The following is a 22,625-nucleotide window of genomic DNA, read 5'->3' as shown; positions in this document are numbered from 1 at the left end:
ACTTTCTATAAGTATTATTGTATTAGTTCTCTTAATCTTTTTTTTTAAAGAGAGACTGAGAGAGGAGAGAGAGAGAGAGAGAGAGAGAGAGAGAGAGAGAGAGAATTTTTTTTTAATATTTATTTTTTAGTTCTCGGCAGACACAACATCTTTGTGGTGCTGAGGATTGAACCCGGGCCGCACGCATGCCAGGCGAGAGCGCTACCGCTTGAGCCACATCCCCAGCCCTCTCTTAATCTTTTTAAATATAAAACTGGAATTATTTTTATTCTCCACTTTAAGTATTTTGATCTAAAGTGATAAGAGGAAAGGGATGACAGATCCTGTGTCACAGACTCCAGTAAACTAAGGCTACAACATACCTTTTCTATTATGAACCACTGCTATCAGAAAAGCACCAAGGTAATAGTGCGCATACACAGCTTCTGTTTTGGAGGTAGTAGAACAGTGTTTCAGAGAGTGATAATATCTTTTATCAATGCCTCCTGAGTAGATTGCCCTCTTGTATAGTACACTTGACTCCCTATAGCTTTGAAGGAATTGAGAAAAAATAAACCACAATTTATTTTTTAACATGTAAGCATGTAATACATTTGAATTTCCTGAGTCAGGAAGCTAAAAGCACAGTTCAAGTGTAAAAGGTTTTTAACAAATTACCATCCTTTAGTAGTTTCTGTATTTAAGTCAATGTCGAATTTCAGATCTTATTAAAATATTCCAAGCTAAGCAAAAATAGTCTCTAGGCAGCTAAATAGGAGAAATATGTTATACTTCAAGAATATCATACCTGGTATATTATATCATGACTGTCTCAAATCCCTATCATGTTTAATATTCTCTTTTTTTTTTCTTGTTTAAGTCATCTAAAAGTCATATATTTGTAAAACGTGGAAACTAGGTCTTTTCAGTACATATCTGTAACCTTTTAACTTTGCAATATAAATACTTGTACACTCAATTAAGCACTTCTAAATACAGTTTGATGGGAAATAGGTTAGAACAAGGTAAAATGCAAATATATTTGTTTGGGATAACTTTGTATTAAACAGTAAAATATTATCAGACTGGTAGTATGGGCAGAGTCTATGCTTCCTGTACAAATCACAGTCTGTTTGGGAAATAAGGATAATGTATTCTTGCTTAGTCATCTGTTTTTTTCTGTCAGTAATTAGATTAGGGGAAATGGCCTATCAATGACAACCAGCCTATAGACTGATCATTAACTGATGCCATGGGGGCCTGGCTTAATAAGACACAAGCTAAGGGTCGAATAGAGAATGTTAGGAAAAAATTGATGCTATTTATCCTAAGTTAAGGGAAAATCAGTCTTACTCAAAGTGAACATATCTCCAAGGGCATAATAACATATCTCTAAGGGCATAATAACTGCTAGCAGGACCCTCAGAGAAACAACTTTTTATCTAAACTATTACTAACTCGCCTTCACACATATTAATAAAGAAGGTTATGGGAGATTTAAATCATCTTGCGGGAAACAGTGTCAATATTCCCTCTACCTCCGTCCTTTGTGGGTGCATAAGTGTGTGGTGTGGGAGTTACACCTGCCTTCTACCTTAGTTTCCGTCCTTTGGATAGTCATAAAACTGTTCAACCTGTCTCATACCCTCACTTTACTAAATGGAGGATTGCCCCTTCTCTGACAGTTGTCAGGTCACTGAACCACTTGGAAATTGTGAGTGGACCTTTCTTAATGGAGGCCAGGTGTTTAGAGCCAGTGGATGTCAAAAGATTGAGCCATAATTGGATTTCTTTTGTTAAGATGGTGTAGGTAGAGGTCAACATTTAACACTTGATCTTAGCCAAAAGGCCGAGAAGCGATGAGGTCAACATTTAAATTTCCATCACCTAAAGAAAAGGGTGCCAAGTTTGTGTCTTACAGAATGTCCAAAACTATCAGAAAGAGGGCAATGGCTTTGCTTCACAAATCATTGAAGCAAATGGATATGGCTATTCTCATACTCTTCTTCATTGTGGATCAAAGCTCTAATTATGAAAGGAAAGAGCCATAAATAGCAGAAAGGCAAAATGCAGACACATTCCTACTCCACTTTTTCAAAGTAAAATCTTAACTGCCTGCATCAGAATCATGCAGTAAGTCTGATAGAAATATAGACTACTGTGAATCTCTGAATAAGGGGGAACAGAGATGTATCTGAACAATACATATATGTTATATATTATAAATTTTGAGTGAACTGTCCCATTTCCCCATGGCCCTATACTATAATAATTAAAAATAAAGCAAACAAACAATGATTTTTCTATAAAATCTTGCTTTCTTTTTACTTCTTATGTTAAGCTTTGGAATTCCACTAAAATAGGGCATTTAATTAGAGTTGATCTTAACCAATGTTCATTTTACTAGAGAAAGTTTTCTAAATCTTTTTTTTTTTTTTTTTCAGTACCCGGGATTGACCTCAGGGACACTTGACCACTAAGTAACATCCCCAGCCCTTTTTTGTGTTTTATTTAAAAATAGGGTCTCACTAAGTTGCTTAGTGCCTCACTTTTGCTGAGGCTGACTTTGAACTTCAGATCCCCCTGCCTCAGCATCCTGAGCTTCTGGGATCATATGCGTGTGCCACCATACCCAGCTCCTAAATCTTTATCTACATTATGCTTGCCCAACTCCTAAACTTTTATCTACATTATGCTTCTCTTTTTTGTACATTTTCTTCTATTGATTTATTTAATTATTAATCTATAAGTTTTAGAGAAAGAATGGAAACTCCAAAATACTTGTTTAATCAAGAAATTATTTAATTTTAGTACATAGGCTTGCCAACATTTAAAAAGTAGTGCTGATGATGAAGCACATATTGTCCCTTTATTTTTCAAAGTATTTATGAAACAATTAAAACATGAAAATATAAGATTTATGTAAAATATAGCTTTAGCTAATAAGAAATAAGATTAAAAATTCTCAGAAGAGCAATAACATTATTTGTTATTATCAATAAAGTTACTTGTTATTATCATTAACATAGTTGTTTGTAATAGTTCTTCATATTTTTAATGAAAATTGTTAAGAACAACAACAAAATTTTGAAAATATCCCTCAAGTTGTTTTGATAGAGATAGAAAGGTAAGTATCTCTGTGTCATGGACTGAGGCTCCTGAAGAATCTGTGAAGGGAAATAGAAAATACACAAAAAATATATATGAAAAAAAATCAACATCATATCAAAGACTTAATTGAAATTGGAAGACAGAAGATTTCAGAATAGAATTTGCAAACATTATTTTATCATTTTTCACAATTACAATAAAGTACAGGAGTCATTTAAGGTCTATGGGAAAACACTAATCTTGTAAATTGTCCTCTTAAGGAGTGAATACACTTAAACTGAGGGCTACTTGTAAGAGGAGACACTTCAAAGATTGTCCTTATGACCTGCATGTTATCTGGAAGGCACTTTAAAGATTGTCCTTATGACTTGCATGTTACCAGGAAGCAATGAGGTTAGCGAGCTTAACTAATGTGTTAAATTATGAGCCTTGAAAAAAAATAACCTTTAAATTATACATTTCATGATCATATTGTATTTAATGTCAGAAAATTCTTGGAAAATGACATTTTCACAAATGTAAAAACAGTGAAATTAAATAGAAATAACAAATTGCAAAATCTGAACTCTTTGATGTTAAAACAACAGGTCAAAAGATAACAGGGAAGATTTTCAGGTTTCTGGACTTTGACTCAGGACTATTCCAGAGCCATGGATGAATAACCTTAATAATATATGAAAAACTATGACAAGTGTACTGCATTACAGTTATCATTATCTCTGGTGAAACCTTTTGATCAAAATAAAATATTTTGAGAAATTATAAGAATATTCAGTATAAGGTTTATACTCACATTGAATTCTCAGATAATAAGCAAACCATCTACCTTTCAAGAGGACTAATCCACAATATAAACTATCTTGTTTCATCATATATTCAACTGATCTGAACCCTGTGTGCTTAATATTTGCAGACATCCAATGACACCTTTGAAATTCCCCTTATGTTGACTGGAAATGTAGTGTTAAGGAAGAGACTCAATTATGAAGACAAGACTTGATACTTCGTCATCATCCAAGCTAATGTGAGTATTTAATTTCTTATCTTTTTTTCTATGAACTTATGAAGTAAACAATGCATTCAATGTTCTTAGAGTGCTTGGCATGATAAACTTTCTCAACAGGGCAACACTGCCCTTGGTGGAATTTATATTATTCAACTTGGGGAAAGTGATGGAATAGAATTGGAGGTGTTGCTTCCACTGACTATTCTTTTTCATCTAAATCTCCCTCTAATGTATGAGCTGCATGCCAATAATTTGCTTTTTAGCCCAAACTGAAATATTTCCCAAAGTATGATTTACCAAACAACCACATCAATATCAACGTGGAGCCATATTCAGTATGTAGATTCCTGGATTCTACCTCAGAAGCTCCACTAAAAATTTCAGGGGATGGAAGTCAGAAGTATATGTGTATGTAAAAATATCTACATTTTTACTGGATACACACACACACAAAATTAATACTTTCAGATTTCAACCTATGTAAAAATCTTTTCAAAATACTCTCACCCTGACCTTCCCTCACTTCTGCTCTCTATCAATTTGTGGAATAAGTATTAATTTTAAACCATTATTTTTTAACTCTACCAGCTTTTTTCTAAAGTATGGAAGTAAAATGGGTGGAATGTGATTTATGGCTTAAGGAACAAATATTCATAGATTATTAGAATAATAAAGATACATGAGCACATGAGTCTATAAAACATACTATTCCATGTACTGGCATGCAAACAATTGAAGAAAAATCAGGTAAACACTTCAAACAAACAAGCAAAAAAACCTTCAATAAAAAAAGGCCCACTTCTAAAATTAAGTAGACTAAGATAATTTGGTTGCTATTATTCTTTTTTAAAATAAAGAAACAGAATGAAGTTACCAGGATTAATTTTTAAATTTTCAGTCAGTAATATTGCATCTATCACCGGTGAGCAGAAGCAAGACAAATAGCTCTGTGGTCTTAGGTAACAGACTTAGGGTCAAAATACTCAAGGCAACTCTAATTATGTTGAATATTTTTTTCTTTCTCTACTGCAAATACCTGATAAGGTAATGAAATAGTATTTAATATATGTATCTATGAATGAGTCTGTTAGGTGCTGCTAGCCATTTGTTAAACTACAAACTAATACTGCATATTTAAATTCTAGAAATCTCTTCCAAGGATTCTGTGACATTTCCTCAAAAATAAACCAAAAAAAGCATGTCTGTCCCAAAGTCATTTTAAAACCAGGCTTCAGATTTCATATGATTTTACATGTTGTTAGAGTCTAAATCTTTCTTGGCCCCATTTACCACAACCAAATTTAACTTAATGTAAATATAGAACAGGCAAAAACCAAACACACAAACATTATAAACTGACATTTGTCCCAAGTTTGATCAAGGAATAGTAGAAATTAAACTATTTTATAAGAAACACTTTCATTTGGGAAGGAGGACTTAAAGTCTCACCATCTAAAATTAAACGTGTTTCTTTGCTTTAATATTATTACAATTTAAATATTTGTAATTTTATAAAATTATGTTTTAAAAAGAGAGTGTTAGAACAATAAATTAGGTATATCTGAGCCATTTATAAAAGTAGTGACTTTTATTTAAGTGTTACTAGGCATGAACCTTGTTTTATGAAACACTAGTTCTTCCATGTAATGTATTGATGAAAATTTCAACCTATTCAGTAAACAATTTATTCAAAATCAATGTGGTATCTTTGATATGTGAGTCCTTATGTTGCAGTATGCTTTTGAAAAGTTGTGCATTGTATTGCCATCGTATGGAGCTAGAATATTGAAAGACTTGCATGAAGATGCTAAGCATTCAGTACAACATTCCTCTCTGTAAGACAATGACAGAATGCTCCAGTTCTGTCAAATCCTACACTCCACTGAACAGTCCTCATTGTTTTCTTGATTCTGTATTGAAGATATGGTTATACTTTTAAAATCCCATATGTCAGCTTTCCTGCTGGATTATTATTTGTATAACCTCCAATTCCTTATATTTATCTAAAGTAATAACTTTAAAAGAAATAGTGACTCATTCTTAAGGAAGGTAATTAAGGCTTTTGTGTTACTAAATGTTCAGTGTTAGGAAATATATAAATGATATAGGAAATAACAGCACATTTTCAGAAAATCTACATTAAGTAGTTATATTAGTCTGCTTGTTTTGCCATAACAAAATACCATAGACTGGTTGTCTTATTCAACAGAAATCTTCTCACCAGTTTGGAGTCCAGAAACCACAGACAAAGTCTGGTAGGATTTGTTTCTGGGGAGAACTGTCTTCTTGGCTGGTAGATGTCCATCTTCTCTCAGTGTGCCTCATTCCTTTTCCTGTGCTTCCATGGTGCAGGCTGGTAGAGCTCTTATTATCATACTACTCCTATAATATAAGGGACCCATCCTTATGATAGCACTTAACCTTAAATAATCTACTTATATAACTGCACTGGGGATTAAAGCTACATTATATGAATTTGGGCGGAACATAATTTATTTCATACAGCAGTTGAACTATGAAAAAAGTTATAAAGAGATATCCTTGCTGACCAATTACAAACACTTTTCTAAGTTAATAAAATATTATCTTATTTTAAGAGATTTTTTTAACAAAGGAAAGAGAATGAGAAATGAAAAGGGAACATGAAAAAATGGACAGAAGGAAATTTCTTGGTAGCTTTTACATACATTGCATCGATACATTGCAATGAGTAAAAACACACGCAATAAACATCATATCAGATGTTTATGCCAAAAATTATATTTTATTTATACCATTCCCAATTTAGAATAGTATTTACTTCGTTATAGCTGTTTTTGCTATACTTTCAACAGACCAGTTGCTGATAGCAAACAAATGAAATGGCTCTTCAAAACAGCTAATAAAGCAGAGTTATGTATGTAGCATAATGGATTGGGAATAACAGGTGGGATTCTAGGGAAACATACAAATGAAAAAAATCATTGTGATATTAGTTTATGTAGGTAGGAATTATCTTCTCTGTATTTTTCTTTATGACCATAGGAACCCAGGGAGAGGGGATTCATGGCACTATTGCTCTCCAAGATAAAGAAAGCTCAGAGGAATTTTTCTGTTAAATTTCAAAATGACTTGTTTTTAAAACAATCATTTTATCAACCCTGTGGTTTGAATGCATCTAAATATTTTGAAAACGTAAACATTTATTTTTGCTGTGATTTGATCATAATCCATCTTATAATTGATCAAAACATAAAAGAAGGCTGGGACTGTAGCTCAGTGGTAGAGCACTTGCCTAGCATGCATGAGGCACTAGGTTCAATCCTCAGCACCACATAAAAATAAACAAATAATGTAAAGGCATTCTGTCCATCTACAACTACAAAAAATAAAAAAATAAAAACATAAAAGAATACTAGAATCAGAAGGTTACTACTTTCCAGTATGATAGCACTTGTAAAATTCCTCCAACAGAGATTTTTGCTTTCTCTGATTTGCCTTCAATCACTTCTCTAAAACTCTTCTGGATCAACCGTGTTGAGAAAAATGACTGGAATGTAGTATTTCTAAAGTTAAGAAAGTAGGCTTATATTAATATCTGGTAACTGTCACACAGAAAGATGATTTTGAAGCAAAGTAAAATAAGTCAGTCTAATCAACTTTTGAAACTTAATTGAGGTAAATTAACATAAGATACATTAACCAATTGAAGTGAACAATTCAGTGGCATTTGATACATTTGATACCACCACTGCCTCTATGTACTTCCCATAATAACATAATCAAAATTGTTAAAAAATAAGAAGTCTGAGAAATTGTCAATGCCAAAAGGAACCTAAAGAGACATTATGACTAAATGTAAAAGTCATCCTAGTTGGAATATTGGAGCAGAAAGAATTAATAGACACTAAAAAAAATCACATGTCAGTTATTAACAATGTATGATCAAAGAAAAATTGCACTGGACAAATTAAATGGGTAAGGGATACTCTGTTCTGGGCTATCTTGATAAGAAAGAGCAACCAGAGGAAGGGCTTGTGAGTAATTAGGAGCAAAATTGAGTTTGTGTGTGAGAGGATGGGAGAGAAGGTAGAGAACCACAGTTCATCAATATTTACTACTTGGCCTTTTCAAAGGAAAAGTAAACTCTCTTATATTTATGACAGGGCATAAGTTTTGGAACTTGGAGCAAGCCTCCTTTAAAGTGAGGCACCCACCTTCCCACAGAGACTCAATAGGAAGGAGTCCTATCTTTTTTTTTTTTTCATATTAGAGAATTTATTGAGATTTTCTTTAGGAGGTATAATATTGATAACTTAATACATTTTTCATATGCTTTTATTTTTTATTGTTTAGATATATATGAAAGTGTTCTGTGTGCCTTTAAAAGTTGCTTCATTGATTTTTATATATGTATATGACATCCAAATTAATATTTATGTTACTTAACTTTTTTCTATATTGGTACATAGTTTTAGTCTATATCATCTTTCAGAGACTGTGTATATGTTTTCTGTTACTATTCATTTATGTCTGTTTCATTTTGCATTTTTTTCCAGTTTTGCTTTATGTATTTTTTTTCTTTTTTTTTTAAATTGGTTGTTCACAACATTACAAAGCTTTTGACATATCATATTTCATACATTAGATTGAAGTGGGTTATGAACTCCCAATTTTTACCCCAAATGCAGATTGCAGAATCACGTCAGTTACACATCCACATTTTTACATAATGCCCTATTAGTAACTGTTGTATTCTGCTACCTTTCCTATCTTTCTTGACTATTACATTCCCAAGGCATGACTCCCAGGTCATTGAAAAAGCCAGGTCTGGGTTATAAAACTGACAAGAAGTTTATAAAAGTTTTTTTTTTTTAATCTCAAAGGAGCAAAGAAATTTACAATCATAAGCTATCTAAGGTGAATACTCTAAGAAGAGGGAGAAAGGAGCCCAAGGCTATGTAGATTCTGTCTGGACTTGGGTGGGTGGAGATAAGGGGCCCAGAGGAAGGAAGAAGTCCTTATGAAGTTTGGCCTGCTTGAGGGAAACTCTCAGGTTATTTTGGTCAGTATCACTATTGTCTCTTTGATTGTAACAAATGTACCATATTAATGCAAAGTATTAAGAATAGGGAAAACTGGGCTTGCGGTACATGGGAACTCTTTGTGTGTGTGTGTGTGTGTGTGTGTGTGTGTGTGTGTGTGTTTTGGTTCCAGGGATTGAACTCAGGGGCACTTAACCACTCACTGAGCAACATCTCCAGATCTATTTTGTATTTTATATGGATACAGGTTCTCACTGAGTTGCTTAGCACCTTGCAATTGCTGAGGCTGCCTTTGAACTCCTGCCTCAGCCTCCCAAATTGCTGAGTTGCTGAGATTACAGACATGCGCCAGCTTGCACATCGTGGGAACTCTTTATACTATCTTATCAATATTTTCCTAAATCTAAAACTGCTTCAAAATTATTTAAAGTATTTAAAAGTAACCACACTCCACACCTATGGATTTTGATGATCACCTCCTTCCTTCTTCCTTCTTATTCAACTTGGATAATGGAAAGTTTCCTTTCATTTCCAGATCAGCTTTCCCAATGAATTATACAACTCTAAATGAGATTTCTTTTTATTTTCAAAAGGGTCTCAATGAAGCAAATTCCCAAGGACACAAATGAACTCATCACAATATTATATTATTACCCTCCTAATGCTGTGAAAAGACTGGACCTATGAAAGTTTAGCTACTATAGCAAGCTTTTGGAGACAGTTGATTTGAAGATAACTGGATTTCAGTTTACATCTCAACTTCACCACTTCAAACTGTTGGTTTAAACAAGTTGCTTATCAATCCTTTAAGCAAAAGGAAAAGGAAATTTAACAAGTCACATTATTCCCAATACTTTTAAGATACTCATTTGTTTATTTTCCCTCTCACAGGACCGTGCACAAAATCTGAATGAAAGGCGGACCACCACCACCACACTCACCGTGGATATCCTGGATGGAGATGATTTAGGTCCCATGTTTCTTCCTTGTGTCCTTGTGCCAAACACTCGAGATTGCCGACCACTCACCTATCAAGCTGCCATACCTGAGCTGAGAACTCCGGTAAACCAACTCTTACTCATTTCCCTTCATTTGCATCTCTCTAAATGCAGTGGAATGCTATTGAAGCATTTTTCACATATATTGATTGATAATAGCAAAATAGACAAGTATTTAAAAATATTTATGTCTAAAACTATTTTCAGATAATATGGGTAAATTTTTGTCACAATGCATAATTACACCATTTACAAGGTAGAAAGTATATCATGGAGCAGCAAGCCCTCTGACATTGATAGTTTTATTTTTTTCTGTGCATAAATCACAGCAGAGCTCATTGCCAACATATTCTGGGAAATTCCAAGAAGCAACTCCAGCATTTCCTTAAATTCACATTTAAATGTGCAGTCCTAAATCACAGGACACAGGCCAACAGGATGCCCTTCTAGCTTATAAGAGTTCAGAAATGTTGTTGGAGATTATGCTTGAGCATTTAAAGTAAGAGATGAGAAATTCTGAATACAAGTATCTACCACTTAAAGACATAATTTAAGAAAGCAAAAAAGTAAATCCTGAATGCATATTTTCTGCACTCAATTCTGAATTTAAAAAAATGCTAAGAGAGCTATGAATCACAGTCAATTTGGAATTCAGACCACAGTTGATAAATGTACATATATGAGAAAAAAATGAATTATAAGACAAACAGATACCATGTTGAGACTAAAATAGCAATTCTGCTCTAAAGTTGGAATATATCAGTATATATATTATGTGTATGTATATTCTTATTCTGTTTCAGAAAAGTCAAATTCCTGGCAATCAACTACTTGACTAATGCTTTTTCTACTGCACTGGGAAATATTCAGCTCTGTGGCTTTGCAACATAATTCCCAATGTGAAAATTTACATCGGGAATTTTTTTCTCAACATATAAGAAAGCTGAAGTTTTTGGTATCCTCTTTACATTTGAGATTTTGAAGAATAGAACAGGAGAATGTACAATAAACATTATAGCACTTTATTCAATTCACAAGTCCTTGTCCCATGTTATATCTGTAGGCTTGATTCATAGATCTTAAATGTCTAAAAATCATTTTGTACCTAATAGCATAAGTGATCACTGGTGAAATTGACTTGACAAAAATTTAAAAACTTGGAGAAAACATCATCACAATGTAAGGCAAAATTTTCAGCTAGCTGAAATAATTTTGATGACAAAGCTGCTAATCAGAACTTGTCTGAACAAATGCATGCATATTACCTAAATTTATACATTGTGATTTATTTTGTTGAATCTAAGTAAGAAAACAATTATTAAGGATAGTAAATGTTAAATTTTGTGTGGCATAATGGAAAGGGTAAAAAATATATTTTAGTATTAATTTATGTTTCTGAGGTAATTTATGTAGCTAGTGTACCAGTGAGACCCCAAGAAAGAGGATGTAGTATAATCACAGTAATTAAATTCAGTGAATCGATCAGATGACTGCTTAACAGTACTTAGTGCACTGAAGAAAGTAAAGAAGGATTGATGTTGCTGCATGAGAAATGGAATATACTGAATTAATTTTATAAAGTGTCACGGAGCTTTCTTTCCTCTCTATTCCAGATTACTGACAGAGCATTTTCTCATTCTTATGGGATTTGGGATAGTAATATAAATGATAATAATGAATAAAAGTGATACCGATATTGAGTTTGACATTAAATGTGCTAAACTCTGCACAAATACTAACTGGTTGAATATATACTAGGATCTTTTGCAGATTTGCCCACCATTAAGTTCATTTTAAAGATGAGTTCTTGAAAGTAGAGTTTATGTAACTTCCCATGATCATATAGCTAATAACTAAATATATACATATATACTGTATATATGTCCAACATACATTATATGTCCAATATACATATATGGTATATGTATATTGGACATATATACAGTATATATGCATATACATATAATATATAATTTAAATCAGATTTAAAAAGACTAAATAAAATTAATATACATTTGACTCCTATCTCTAAACTAGATAATAGCCTTATTCTGATTCTTGCAGCTGAGCTATGTGGGAGCTTCCTTCTGTAGATTGGACACTAAATGCCTTTGATTTATCCTCTCTATTGTTGCACTTTACTATTCATATTGTGTATCAGTACCCAAGGAAGAGCTAGCCAATAATAAATATTACTCAGTCTTCAGTTGACAAATAATAGTCAATGACAAAAACTATTAAGTCTTTAGTTGACAAAGCCATTTCAATAGCAAGAATTAACATTTCTAACATCAAAGTAATGATGGTGCCCAGTCAAGAAATACCTTATGGGGCTGGGATTGTAATTCAGTAGTAGAATGCTTGCCTCACACGTGTGAGGCCCTGGGTTCAATATTAACACCACAGAAAAATAAAGATATTGTGACAATCTACAACTAAAAGAAGAAGAAAAAGAAATACCTTATGCCCTGAATCTCTTGGAAAATGGTGTTTAAACTAGAAGTATAAAGGATCCTGGACATGGTGAACTTATGTGGATTAGAAAAAGAGGTTTCCATGGGCATGGTGGTGCATACCTTTAATTCCAGCATCTCGGGAGGCTGAGGCAGGAAAATCATGAGTTCCAAGCCAGACTCAGCAACAGGGAAGCTCTAAGCAACTCATTGAGACCCTGTCTCTAAATAAAATACAAAATAGGGCTGGAGATGTGGCTCAGTGTTTGAGTGTTCCTGAGTTCAATCCCTGGTACACCCCTCCCCTGAAAAAGAGGTTTTCAAGCCATGATTAATAAATGGTTTCACAAACAAGTATCCTGATTAGCCTTTTAAATCATGTTTTTTGAAATCAATGTCATCCTGAATTCCAGAATGATCAATTTTCATACTTTGTCATCATTTTTAACAGAGTAAGTCTTTCCTTAACATCCGGTGAAACAAAAAGAATTTGAATTTTACAAAGAAAATTTTAGCTTTACACATTTACATAGATATGGTGAAGATTTATGCGTTAAGGAGTATTTTTTTATTGCCATATAGGAAGAAACAGTGTGTTTACTTGTTAAACTAGACACATAACTGTGATTATCAATTGCAGCATAGTTATCGACCAGACCTTAATGCTTCAAAATATAATCATTTAATGTTTTCATAAAGCTGCAAGTTAGGGCAGGAGTTGAAGGAATATCTTTGCTCCATCAGAGCCCCCCTAACTGAGAGGTGGGCACCACTTTCAGGATGCTGACAAGTATTTTGGAGACTTGATAACCTCTTATCATGGTTAAGGAGCTGATTCTGGCTACTTGGGCCCAGTGAGGTCTGTGGCACGAGCCTCTTAGAGGTTGTTTGTGTGGCTTGCTAACACAGTGAGATAGTTGGTTCAGAAAACAAGCTCCCTAATACAAATAGGTAGAACTTCTTACAAACTAGCTTTGGAATTTGCAGTGTCACTTCTGCTAGAGTCAAACCTCTGCCAGGTTCAAGGGGTAGAAACATTCCTTTTCCCTATGGAGGGAGCATCCAGGTTACGTAACACTAAGTACATATGAGAAGGAAATTTTATTGTGGCAATCTTTGAAAAATGAAATCAGCCCTAGTGCTGCCATCATGTTGTCATGGATTCCTCTAGATCTTTGTTTTGAATCCATTATGAATCAGTAAAGGTACAAACTGAACTTAGTTTTTGAATTTCACATTCAGATTGCTGTGTTAGTAGTATACTTTCAGTATTTTTTTTATTTTCTTCTTTTCTATTTGCCTTTATGTGGGCTGATTAAATTTAAGGATATTTCAGTAAGTAAGATCTTGCTATTCAAAGTGAGAAAACTAACCATTTACGTCAGCTAAACAGGACATGTTGACTCTAATTACATACTTGCTGATCTTTTCTCGAACTAATTCTTCAAATTTTGAAAGCTTTGACACCTGCTCACCTTCTATGTTGATGTGAAAATTTCCACCAATTACCTCAGTGGTATTCTTAATCCCACTATAATACATGTAGAATTCATCAGCTTAGAAAAACACCTTTAAAAATATAGTCTAGTTTAGTGTTTAATTCATGAACTAGGATATAATGAAAGCAAAATATCTGTTTTATATTATAATTTTATAAACATGTTCAATGATAAACTTATTTTATAAATATAGATTACATTTTTTTTCTACTACAGAAAACTGCCTCCAGTGAAAAGTAATGTCTTCAGAGACACGTAGGTTAATAATTTACTAAGAATATCAATATATAAATCTGGTATCCCAAAGGTACTAAAAAATGGGTAGTTCCCTTCTGGTTATTTATTGTTAGTTTGATAAATATCTACTGGGCCCCAACATTTGCTAAACTCTGTGCTAATTTAGTAGCCTATTTAGAATTGGTAACACAGAGATTCTTATTGCCCAATAAGAATAAAATACAATCTTGCCAAAAAATATTATTATGTAATTTATTCTAATTTCTGACTCTTTTAAATTTGTTTATATGCCTATAAAATTTAAGTTTTACTAGAATGAATAAATAAATAAATAAATAAGCTGTAGAATGTAGAGTACAGAATTCATGGCTCCATTTTCTGTTTTTTCTAAGGAAGCAAAAACAAGACATGGTAAATACTTACAAACTTCTTTGGAATTGAATGGTAGTATAAATTTGCGTGTTTGTTGGTTGGCTGCTTTTTGTTTGTTTGGTTTTTGCTGCATAATTTATCCCTATAATGCAGCAAAAACCAAACAAAACACCACTGAAACACCATTGAAGCTGGGCAGGGTGGTATATGCCAGTAATCGCAAAAACTCAGGAGACTGAGGCAGGAGGATTGCAATTCCAAAGCTAGCCTCAGAAACTGAGCAAAGGCCTAAGCAACTTAGTGAGACCTCTCTCAAAATTTAAAAAGGAGCACATTGCTGGGAATGTGGCTCATCCCTGAGTTCAATCCCCACTACCAAGAAATAAATAGATGAATGAATGAATGAACACACACGATGACATATTGGCTTATTAGTTGTTTACTGTTTATGTGAATTATTACACATTGTATTTTTCACCATTTAAATATTAGTTGCCTACCAGACATAGACATCTTTTTCCCTTCCTCTGTTTAAAGCCTTGGATCCCAATAATTTCTAGGCACAAATACCTCCAGTAGAGTCATAAAGAGGTCTAATTTTCATATCTCTGTCAAAGATGGTTCTTCTGCTTTATTTATGGTGCTTTGTCCCTCCAGGAAAGTTGTCTCAGTTATTAGAAGAGTGGTGACAACTGCAGTGACCTACAGCATTTAAAAGTTCATCTTGGCTTATATGCTAATTAAATGTGTTACTATCTGGAAACTCCCCTCTCTTGGTTTTTATGTTACTTGATTTTTATTTTTCTTCTTCTCCCAATGACCCTGAGTTTATTTGAGTTTACTTTTTTTTTTAACTGAATCTTCCTGCTTGCTTTTTTCCCCTTTTATTCTTAAATTTTAGGGATTTTCCAAACTTCCCTCTTATGTAATTCCCCACCCCCAGTATGAGTTTACTAAGATTGAATTGAGCAAACCTACATTAATGAATCATTTTTCCTCAAATAAGAATGATTATTCATAGGTTGTAGGAATGTTGTCTGACTTGAAATATCTCCTAAGTCCCACAATTACATTTCTTACATTTTCTGGACATTTTTTTCCTGATTTTTCACAGAGATTACTTTTTATCATTTCTAACTAATTCCAATATACACAGTGACATGTTACCCACCTATAGGCCAATGTTGATTTGAATGGAGAATTTAATAACCCCCATTTTTATCTAAGTAAATGTTCAGAGACAATCTCTGCATTATGTTTTCAATGTTACTCAAATATGCTTGAAACTCTTCTACTTCCAATGCCAAAATGCCCATTTAAAGACACATTCTCAACTACCAGCCTCCAGTCTCACTCTGCTGACCACTCTCACAAAGCAAGTTAATGTTTATGAGCTACAGTTCTGGTCTGATATTTTGCTGTTTAAAATTTAAAAAAAAAACTTTGATATTTTCTATTTTGTATTGAATAAATCCCCAAAATTGTAGCATTTCATTCAAAGTAACATTGTGTCTGTCTTTTTCCAGTTTTATCTCATCTAACTTATATGGTGTGACTTATCTAGTCAGAATAATTTGCATATGACCCTGAACTTCTGAGAATTACCTGTCTTTCTCTCTACATTGTTTCATGTGTTAAAACAATATGTATTCTTCAGGATTCCTTTGGATTAACCTAAATTGATAGGTCCTCAAAATTAAGAGTTTTTTTTTTCCATGCAACCCACATATTCCTATGACAAATGTTGAAGTCTTCAATGTATCAGTCATTTACCTGTTTCTCTTTCACTAGAATAAATTTCTATTTCACTAACTTATTTAAGTTCCTATTTGCTCTATGTCTAGATGTTCATTAAATTTTAAAATGAATAAATTCAATTAAATTATAACAAATACATATTGTATACCAAAACAGTGAACATAACTATATATACCCATCTCTCTTGTCTTTTCACTTGAAATAAGAGGATATTTTTCATAAACAGGAATTTTCAAAGAGTATGTATATACTTATACATGCAATTATTTTAAGTGTTTTCAACTCAGAATATGATAGCACTAACTACCACACCTGGTCATTGTCTAATCGAGGGTCTAACAGGTAGTCTTATGTAGGAAGTATATTTCCCTGTTTCCATAGATAGTTAGTTCATCATTGTTGTCCTGGAACAGTGTTCATAATGTCTGCTTTTCTTTTCAACAATATTCCAAATGTTAAATTCTCAGTCTTTTGGTCAGTTATTTTCAAAATGTTTCCTGTGGAGCTCTATTGGGGTCAGTGAAGTCATAAGTGAAGAAGGATAAAATTAAGAAAGATAAAATTGGCAGCTCCCCAAACACCCACAGCCTTCTTTTAATAAAAGGATTGTTTGCTAAAATACATGGAAGGGACAAATGATAAATAATAACATCTACAATCAACATATGGCATGGCCGTAATTTTTTCTTTGCCCCAGCAGTCACAAATACACATTAGTCAGAAACAAATGATCAAAGAAACTTCAGATTCAAGTTGGGGAAACAATAGCTAAACAGTTGCAGCAACAACAAAAAAGAACTAGAGTTCAGCATGTATTGTCTGGAGTGTCAAACTGCATTGTAATTCTGACAGTGGTGTTCATGAAATTATATGAGAGCAGAGAATCTTTTGTTCTTTTCATCATTTGTCAAAATATATTTGAACAATTCAACTATATCCCATCTCCATTTTTAAATACTGTGAAGATATTTGCAACTTTCATGCATAGTTAAGGCATGATAAACAATAGGAAAAATTCAGTTTTTTTAAGATCAGTTGAAGAAACAAAGTAACCACTCTCCTGAATAGCAAAATCGGTCTACTTTTTTTTTCCCTTGAAGTGTAGCTCAAAGTATTATTTTACGTGAACATTTGGACTGTGCTTTTCTATGAAACACACATAATGGGGAAAGATAAGTCAATTAAATCATGATAATGTTTTAATTTTTTTCTTAACCTTATATCCTAAAACTTTCTGATGACTTATCAAACTATGTGAAAATATTTTACAAAGGCATTTTCTATCAAAATATAGGATAATTTGTAAGAACTCGGTCTTATTTGAAATTATGTGTGTCCTTGGGAATATTGATCAATGCTCTGAATATATACACTTTCCATAAGTACTATAAAAGGTTTTTGTAATGTAACTACTTCCTAGCAAGCACTGAGAGTTCAATAGTACTAGTTGTTATTGTTGTTGATGTACAAGTATCATCATCATCTTGTTGGGTGTTTATTGTGACATATGAGAAGGTGTACTTAATTCAAATTTACTTTCAAAGTATCTAGGATACTTAATTGAAATTACCGTTTCAAAACTGAGTGTGTGTGTGTGTGTGTGTGTGTGTGTGTGTGTGTGTGTGTTGATGCTGAAACAGACTGAATTGCCCCTGCCCTGAGGTGGGAACAACTACTTCAAGCTGAGAGTAAGCAAGGGGCTGCCTCCGTGGCATGTCAGAGGGATGCCAAGAAACCAGAGAGCAAGAATGAACACTGCCCAGGCCTGTCTAGCAAGGATGACTGAGTTTGTTCTTGTCTCACTTCTCTGCCTCACCTCTTCTGCCCTGCCTCTTCTTTACAAGTTCTGCTCACCTTCAGGGATTTCAAAGATGGAACATTTGAAACAAAAGATTTCTTCAACCCTCCCTCATAGCTAGGTTTGGGTATAAGCTATTTTCTTACCAATTTGGCTCTGAATGATTTGGAAACAGTGGGCATTATAGCCTAACCTCTTCCTCCCTGGGACAGTATTGAAACCACTCAATACTAATACTGGTTGTTTTTTTCTGGCTGTATTATTCCTTATTCGTTCAGCATGATTTTGGCCTTTTCAAAGAATGCAATACCTTTTTACAGAAGAACAGTATTAATATTTTTAAACAAACTGATTTGGCACTGCTTGTGCTGAATTAACTATGCACTGTGTTATCATTTTGAAGATAGGCAGCATTTGATAGAAAATGACACAAGATAATATTGTGAGCCAAAAATATCAATGAATCACATTTTAAATGTTGTCTGGAAAGCATGATAAATATCCTTTATTCTTTTAAAAATAAGTATAAAAGTGTTTTTGGTTTAGTTTTGCAAATTGTCCCACAGAGAGCCCCATATTGCAGAATTGTCTCAGGGCTTCTGCTGCAGGTAGAAGTAGGACTTCCACTCCCTATAACATTGAAATTCTGCTATATTCCCCACCTATAATCCTCAAAAGTTTTTTATGATTTACTTGAATTTTGAAAGGACTGGGTACTAATTGTATATTATACGAATATATTTTTTTTAAATTGTACATATTAAAATTGGAAACGCTTAATCCTTAAAGCCCAGTCTGCTGGATAACCATTATTAATTTGATACATGTCTTTTGAAATATCTGAAGCATGCCTGAAATAGTGACATTTTTTAAAATTTTATTTTTAAATTTTTAAATAAAACAAATGACTCGGGCTTATGTAAAAATGAAGTATTAGGAGTTCACTGTAGTGTCATAAAATTTACTACTGACAACTTTAAAGAGATTGGGAGGTTAAGATTGGAAAGTACAAGCCACAACTATGTTCTTTTGGGTACTGGAGGAAGATCATGGGATCTGTATGTAACCAAGGGGATGTATCTTTTTGTCTTTGGATAGAAATGTGAATTGGGGAAGAGAGCATCTGATTGACCTATTTTGAATCACATGCTCACTCTTTGACTAGAGGAGATGGAATCAGTGTTGATTATACATTAATATGATTAGAACAAAATACCTGGGTGTTTGGTCAACTACTTGTGAATGGTGCTGTGAACATATTTTTAGATGAGATTAACACTGAAATTGGTGAAATCTGAGTATAGCAGGTTACACTCTCTAAAGTGAGTGGACCCCATCAAATCAGGTGAGGATTTCAAGAGAAAAGCCTGACCTTTGTCCAAAGAGAGGGTGTTCTGCCAGAAGATCACCTGAGGACTTCAACTGTGACATCAGTTCTTCTCTAGGTCCCCCTATTTGGACTTGCTAGACCCTACAATCACATGAATTAATTTCTTAATACAAATTCTCCCCCTGTCCTTTTCTGGGAAAAGGTAGTTTTCTAAAAATGTGAGATACTGTTAATAGGAAATGAATGATGAGCAACTGAAAACTCAAACATCTAAGGCAAATATTTAATCAAACATCACAAATTCTTCAGTCCTGCTCTAGCTGTCTAACAGATCTGCCTGAAATGGAGTCAGAATGGTGTTGCACCATAGATATCAGATCATGTCACTTCCTGGTCCAACATTATTGTCATGTTTTATTTAATAACCATATTTAAGTATCTACCTTTATCAGAATCAATAAGGTCCAACACAGTCCTGTATTACTACCCTCATCCCTTTCCCCTCCCCTACCTACTCCCTGGCCTTCTTTCTGTCCTTTAATATGCAACAACATTTTAACTGAAGATGTGAGTCCTTGGATGCTTTTATTCTGGAGTATTCACTTTGGTTATTTTCCTCTTCCTGGACCCTTCAAGTGCTTATGTTTCAATTAAAATGTCACCTTCTTATAGAGGACTTCCCTGTGGTCCTACAATCAATAGTTGCCAGCTTTTCCTGGTAATTAGGTAATATATGAGTTAGTTTTATTTTCTGCATGTTACTTGGCTGTGTGGAAGTTTCTTGCACATTCATTTTGTTAATTGATTAATGCCTGTCTACCTACTCAGGAATATAAACACCACAAACAGGAAATTTGCCTGTGTCATTTGTTGTTTTATCACAATATCTTAGAACAATGCTTCAGATATAGGATGCTCAAAAAGGATGTATTCATTTTAAATAGTGAAAATTTTCCTTCTCAATGCATATATATCTTACATTTTAGACTAGCTGCATACTATGACTTTTATGAATGCATCTTAATTTATTTTCCTATTTTATATTTTGTGATTCTGTGTAAAGTGTTACTTGAAAAAAAAGCATCCCACTGTGTAAAAAATCTATATGAAATTTAATCTTTGATAGCAGATATATATTTTAACTGATATTTCTTGTTAGCAAAATCAAACTTAAGTTACATATATGCCTTTGCTTAGTTCTTGATTAAAACGAATAATGAAGGACATATAATTCATTTAAATAGTTTTAACTATGTTGATGCTTTTGTGTGGCCAGAAGATGGTTTTGAACACAGAGGTATAATCAGAAAAGCAATTACAGAAATAATACTAGAGAAAGTGATAAGTAGAGCTTGCAAGATTATTTAATGTACAGCCTCATCTTTTAGAAACCATAATATCTAGACTTGGTTTGCTGGTAAAGCTTTATTTTTTAAATTATTTTATTTCTCTTCTATGATAGTTCTAAATTTGATTTGCAGTCAGCCTAGTAATCCTTCTGCTTTGCACTTTGTTTACTAATATATTCTCAAAAATATCTCAGGAAGATGGGAAACAAATAGAAAATGGATGAAGCAACTTGACTTGTTTACTTTCAATTATGGAAGTTCGTGATGCCTTTAAAATCTTTAGAGGGAATATTATGTAGAAGCCACTGGCACCTCTTGTTCTGTATTCTACTTTTCCTTTTCATAGCCCATTTTTCACACAGCAGACAGAGTGATAGTTTAAAAGCATAAATCAGTTCAAGTTACTCTTCCTGGTTAAAATACTCCAGTAGTTTCCAATTATGTTAAGAATAAAGTCCCAACACCTAAATATGGCTTGCCATGATACACATGATTTAATTCTTGTACATCTGGTGCTTTTATGCTTTAACTTTTACCCTTTTTTAAAGGACCTTCCAAGTTTGCTCATCATCAAAGCCTTTCCTGTTCATTCTACTGTAAAACTCTTCTGAGTCCTTCTAATGGTTGGTTTATTCTCAACAATCAAATCTGGGGTTCAGAATATAATATCACGTTCTCATTTTCCTAACAACCCTTCCTAACCTTCTTTAAAAAATAATGAAAAAAAATCATATAGAATAATTGAAATGTTTTATTAGTTTTTAAAGGTGAATAAAAATTAAATCAGCCCTGTTGTCATTTCATTGAGATTTCCTCGAGCTTGCAGTGAGTTTGTGGTAAGTTGATTATTTAAGATGAAACAATGATATAGGGCAATAGATAATATGCAAGACAGCTATTTTCATCCTAATGAAATTGAGAAAATCTGCCATGTCAAGATAATCAAAGAATAATTACTATAGGTACTATAAATATTTATATGAATAACATCAAAGTTGTAATAAACACCCAAGGAACTTTAAATTCCCAATCATTAAACCCTTGGCAGAGAATTTATCTGAAGACATATGAAATGAAAAAAACACTTATTCCTAAAAATATTACTCTTAAGGTGACATTTTCATACAAGAGGAAAAAGAGAAAATGTAAATGATTTAGGTATATCTCTGCCAGGAAGTGTCTCCTTAACGTGATTTGAGGGTCCTATAAAAGACTTTGCATTTATCAACATGGCATGTATGCACTGGGTTCAAGAGTTATTTAAAACACTACAATCTACTCAGAAGGCTCGTTTCTCAGTCTGTTTGCTTTGATAAAAAGTGTCACAAATAAAGAACTGATTGAATCATATGTACTTAGGTTATAAATATTTTCTATGTTCAGAAGCACTTTTATGCTACACAATATTTAAGGACAGTACATACCACATTGGTAACTCACATTTGGCTATAAAAATATGCTTTCTTTTATACATTTCAAAATATCTCACCTATGAAGCATGTGTGATATGACCTTGAGTTGTGTTTCTCTAGGTTGAGTTCTAATTATTGCCACTGTAAAACGGCTATATATTTCCATGTATTGAAATCTGCAGAGCAATTTAGGTATGTATGCATATGGAAGACAAAAGAAGAAAGACCATCACCTACTTTCAAAATAATTGTGCTCCAAAAGTTGTCCATTAATTAGTTGTTTGGCATATGGAACAGAT

The 22,625-nt window shown here is 33.2% G+C and overlaps 1 protein-coding gene across 1 annotated transcript in view; it reads left to right on the top strand.

Moving 5' to 3' along the window:
• Nucleotides 1-22,625, top strand: part of LOC144255071 (protocadherin-15-like) — a 452,955-nt gene that overhangs the window by 36,687 nt on the left and 393,643 nt on the right. Inside the window, 2 exon segments of the mRNA XM_077799103.1 lie at nt 4,004-4,114; nt 10,012-10,182. Of these exon segments, the coding sequence (XP_077655229.1) occupies nt 4,004-4,114; nt 10,012-10,182 (282 nt within the window).

Source organism: Urocitellus parryii, chromosome 5 (genome assembly GCF_045843805.1).
Source record: "Urocitellus parryii isolate mUroPar1 chromosome 5, mUroPar1.hap1, whole genome shotgun sequence".
NCBI lineage: Eukaryota > Metazoa > Chordata > Mammalia > Rodentia > Sciuridae > Urocitellus > Urocitellus parryii.
The sequence above is the reverse complement of the archived record's forward strand: the minus strand, read 5'-3'. Positions and strand labels throughout refer to the sequence as shown.